At 27.1% G+C, this 4,614-nt stretch overlaps 1 protein-coding gene across 1 annotated transcript; it reads right to left on the bottom strand.

Annotated features, from left to right (window-relative positions):
* Nucleotides 1-609: 609 nt before the first annotated feature.
* LOC130940521 (cytochrome P450 71D10-like) lies at nucleotides 610-3,581 on the bottom strand. Its single transcript, XM_057868679.1, has 3 exons — nucleotides 3,026-3,581; nucleotides 1,785-2,104; nucleotides 610-1,379 (listed from the first exon to the last, which is right to left on the bottom strand). Exons 1-3 carry the CDS (start codon nucleotides 3,384-3,386, stop codon nucleotides 735-737), a joined length of 1,326 nt encoding a protein of 441 aa, XP_057724662.1. The 5' UTR covers nucleotides 3,387-3,581; the 3' UTR covers nucleotides 610-734.
* Between the last annotated feature and the right edge of the window lie 1,033 nt (nucleotides 3,582-4,614).

Raw genomic sequence — 4,614 nt, 5'->3', positions numbered from 1 at the left:
TTAGGATATTTGTTAAAAAAATTTAAAATTTTTGGATCACTAATAAAATTGAAAAAAAAGTTCAAGAATCAGTAAAAATTTTTATTTTTTATTAGTATTGTTAACTATCTCAATTTAACTTTTTTAATATAATAATTTAATAGTATATTTTAGTCTATATTTTTAAATATTATTGACTAACTGATGAATAAAAATAATTAATTATGTTAATTTTTTAATATTTCATAATGAAGGTATTTAGTAATTTTAGCTATATAAAAAATATCTATTCAAACAAGAAGGGAGATTTGTTTAATCATACATGATTGTAGTGATAAGCATCTGTTAATCCATATTCAATCTCTCAAGATCGCATCGATGTCTTCTTCAGAGGTGGCAGAGATACCCAAAAAAGTAAAAATATCTACAACTTATTTAATCTTGGAGATATATTCCTATGCAATTAAGTCCTGTTTCTCTGAAGTGTTGTTCGGATCTGAACCTATGATATTGATATCATAAAGTAATCTTGAAGAATATGCAGTGTGTGTAAGAAATAATAAGTGAAGACTTAGAGAGAAAGAACTATTTGATCATATATTAGTAAAGAAGGAAATGGAAATTGTGTTATTGACCATAGGAAAGTTTAGCCTTATAAAGAGCTTACATAGGTTACTCACATTATTAGAATGAAAACAGAATCAAACAGAATTACCTAACCAGACCACCAAGGCTAACTAATGTAACTAATAATCCTAACTGCTGATTACATTGTTATCTTTATGCATATCCTTGACAATAATGGGAATCAGGCAGAGATCGTTTCTTCTTCTTACAGTGTTTCCAAACAACTCAGTCATATCAAGTTCATCATTCTTGATTCCATTGGGAAGCTTCCAATCAAAATGGTAAAGAAATTGAGCAAGTGACAACTCCATGTTTGGTGTAGCAAATGCAATCCCGGGACACATTCTTCTTCCACCACCAAATGGAATAAACTCAAAGTTTGTGCCTCTATTATCAATTGAATAATTATCAACAAACCTCTCAGGCTTAAATTCCATGGCATCAACCCAATACCTTGGATCTCTTCCAATGGCCCAAGCATTGATAACAATTCTAGAATTGGCTGGAATTTGGTACCCATTGATTTGGCATGGTACTTTGTTCTCTCTTGGAACTAATAATGGCACAGATGGATGTAACCTTAAGGTTTCTTTGATGATAGACTTAAGGTATGTCAATTGGTGCAATTCTGATTCATCCACATAACCTTTGCTACTATAAACACTTCTAACTTCAGATTGTGCTCTTTCCATCACACTTGGTTTCTTTATCATTTCAGCCATTGCCCATTCCACAACTGCTGAAGATGTTTCTCCACCACCAGCAAACATGTCCTACAAATGGATTAATTATGAAGATTATTTTGTTAACAAAAATATTTTCATGACATTAATTTATGTGTTTATTAATAGAAAAAGTTTTCATGAAAAAAATAATGATGGTTAAAACTTTTAATGTATTTATACTGTATTTATTAAGAAAAAACATAAAAAAATTTACTAATGATAATCTTAATAGAAAAAAAAGAAAACCCAATAATAATAATAATAATAACAATAATAATAATAATAATAATAATTTGATTTAGAATTCTAATACTATGTTATAATATTACTTTTTTTAAAAAAATTTAGCTGATATAAAGAAGTAATATAAATGATTATATCTCTAAATTGTACTTTATTTAATTATGTCATTTTTCCTAATAAGATCAATCCATATATAGTTAACAGACTAACCAGAATAACTGCTTTGATATTGTCATCAGTCAAAAGATATTCGGAATCTTTTTGTTGAAATTTGAGAAGAACATCAACTAGATCTTCTCCTTCTTTGTCACATTTGTCACTATTTCTTCTATTTCTATGATCATCTATGATGTCTTGCAGTATCTTATCAGCCTTTTTGTGCACTTCTTCAAGCTTAGTCTTGCCTCTACTCATCATTTCAAGCAGTCCTCTAATTGAAGGATACAGATCAGCAATACAATTTCCTCCTCCTATTTGCGTTGCTTCTTCAACACATGATATAAAAACTTCCTGATAGCTATATTTTTTACCTATATTGTCAAATAATAAACATACAATTAATAGATAGTAAATATGATAGAGTACAATAAAATAACAATAAAAATTGAATGTAAAATACAAATATTAAAATATGTATTAAATTATAAGAAATTTTCTTAATAATTATATTTGGAATGACATCACAATAAGTCCAACAAATTACGAGGTCTTTTTCAGTAATTTTCGAAAAGGTAGAAACTCAAATACACAATTAATTTCATATGAAATTGATAGTAAGAGTAATTAAATAATAATTTAGTCAAACTTGTCAAATTATTTAATAACTCTCAACTATCAACTTCATATGAAATTAACTGTACCTGAATTTTCACTTTTAAAAATCTGCCCCTAAAATAAATAATAGTTTTGCCAGCATAAAATGTATCAACGATGACTGTTATTACAGTAATTATTATAGTTATATAATTTTAAAACATTTTTAATATTTTTAAAATTAAAATAAGATCTTTTACATATTTAAAATACTTTTTAATTTGAAAATAAAAATAAGAGAGTTATAAAAATATAAAAAGAATATAATCTTTATTTTAACAATAATTTTTATATAACTGTTGTATTTTTCGTAATATAATAACCACCAGCATAGCATGTAGCTTATATATAATACAAATATAGATATATAGGATGATGAACAAACTTTTTCTTTTTGGAAAATTAATTAAACAATCTTAAAATATCAATAATGTTAGAAAGATAAAAAATATATAAATTTATTTTATTTAATATTTATTAATTTATTAAATAATTAATAAATATTAAATAAAATAAATTTTGACTGTTTTTTATCTAATTTTTTTTACTCTAACATTTCTATGAAATATAGTAATTATTATAAACAAAAGAATATAAGATAATACGCATATGATAAGAGCATAATTTTATTTTTGTACCAAATGCTATTCTAGCCGTTATTCCATAGGTTGTTGATAAAATCTTGTGAGAGAGATTGAAAATGGAGCCTTGACTTTGAGATATTGCTTTGACCAACTCTGAAACCTCTGCTTCTCTTATGTGCCTAAAAGATTGAACACGCTTTGTTGTTAATAACTCCATGGTGCATATCTTTCGTACATGCCTCCAATAATCTCCATAGGGGCCAAAGGCAATGTTTGTGCAATTGTAAGTCATGACTCTTGCAAAGAGAAGGTTTGGCCTATCACAAAAGTTGAGATCTTGAGTCTTCATAATCTCTTGTGCCATTTCAGGTGATGTAACTATGATGTGGGACACTTCTCCTAGTTTAAGATGCATTAAGGGTCCATATTTGGATGCTAAGTTTCTTAAGGTTTCATGGAGTTGTGAAGAACCAACAAATTGGTGGATATTTCCTATGAGTGGTAGTTTCCATGGTCCTGGGGTAAACTAAAAGTGGATTTCTTAATAACTAAGTTGAATAGTACAAAGAGAAAGAGAAAGGTGGTGAGAATAAACAAAAGGTTTCCAAGATCCATGATATGCATGGTAGAAGGTTATATTTGCCTACCATTATATATAATAGAAAAACTATTCTAAATGATTGTTAGAAAAATTTAATTATTAAAAAGAATTATTAATCTTAAATTATTAAGGAGGTTTAATTTCATAATATTTAAAAAATAAAATTTAATTGTTTTTAAATTAACATAATAAAATTTATATATAATAAAAGGTAAAAACTCAGGTGCAGTTGACTTCACGTGAAGTTGATACTTGAGAGTCGTTAGATGAAAATGTAGTCAAATCAGTTAAATCATCTAACGGCTCTCAAGTATCAACTTTACGTGAAGTCGACTGCACCTGAGTTTCCACCATAATAAAAAGGAAAAGTATATGGAACCAACTCCAAATCAGCAAAAAATGGAACAACTTAATTAATTATAAATATAGTAATTAGTTTTATTTATTTATGATTTAAAATATTGGTTATTAAATGTTTCATCACATTCAAATTAAGAGGAGATACAGTCAGTATCAGTGCAACGTGAATCATGAAAACTGATTCCGTTAGCTTCCGTCTCTTCACCCTTCTTTTCTCTCCAAATGCCTAAAACATAATAAATCAGAAAACAGATTCAGAATCATCCAATTTATAAAGAAAAGAAACATCCTAATGCCTAGTATAAATACCATCTACATAGAGATTTTGGATTCACCTAGAAACATTTGGCTAATTTTTTGCTGAAACCATCTTGGTTTCCACGATTATTATAATAAAAATTATAAATTTAATATTGATCGATTATATATTTATTATATTTTTTTATAATTTTTTTTACTGTAGATAATTCTTTCTAGTGGTAACATAAGGTGTTATATATAAATAAATTAACGAAACAAATCAAATGTATTTTGTTGCTAAAATATTTATGGCAGTTAATGATTATTGACTAGATATATATCGGCGGAGTGAGTCGGGCACTGATGAGATTGCTAATTGGTATGCTGAATTCTCTTAATTTCCACTGATAATTAATCCAGGCTCCACTTATTAGATATGGAC

The sequence above is a fragment of the Arachis stenosperma genome, chromosome 7, assembly GCF_014773155.1.
Source record: "Arachis stenosperma cultivar V10309 chromosome 7, arast.V10309.gnm1.PFL2, whole genome shotgun sequence".
Taxonomy (NCBI): Eukaryota; Viridiplantae; Streptophyta; class Magnoliopsida; order Fabales; family Fabaceae; genus Arachis; species Arachis stenosperma.
Note: the sequence above shows the minus strand (reverse complement) of the source record. Positions and strands in the feature narration are given on the sequence as shown.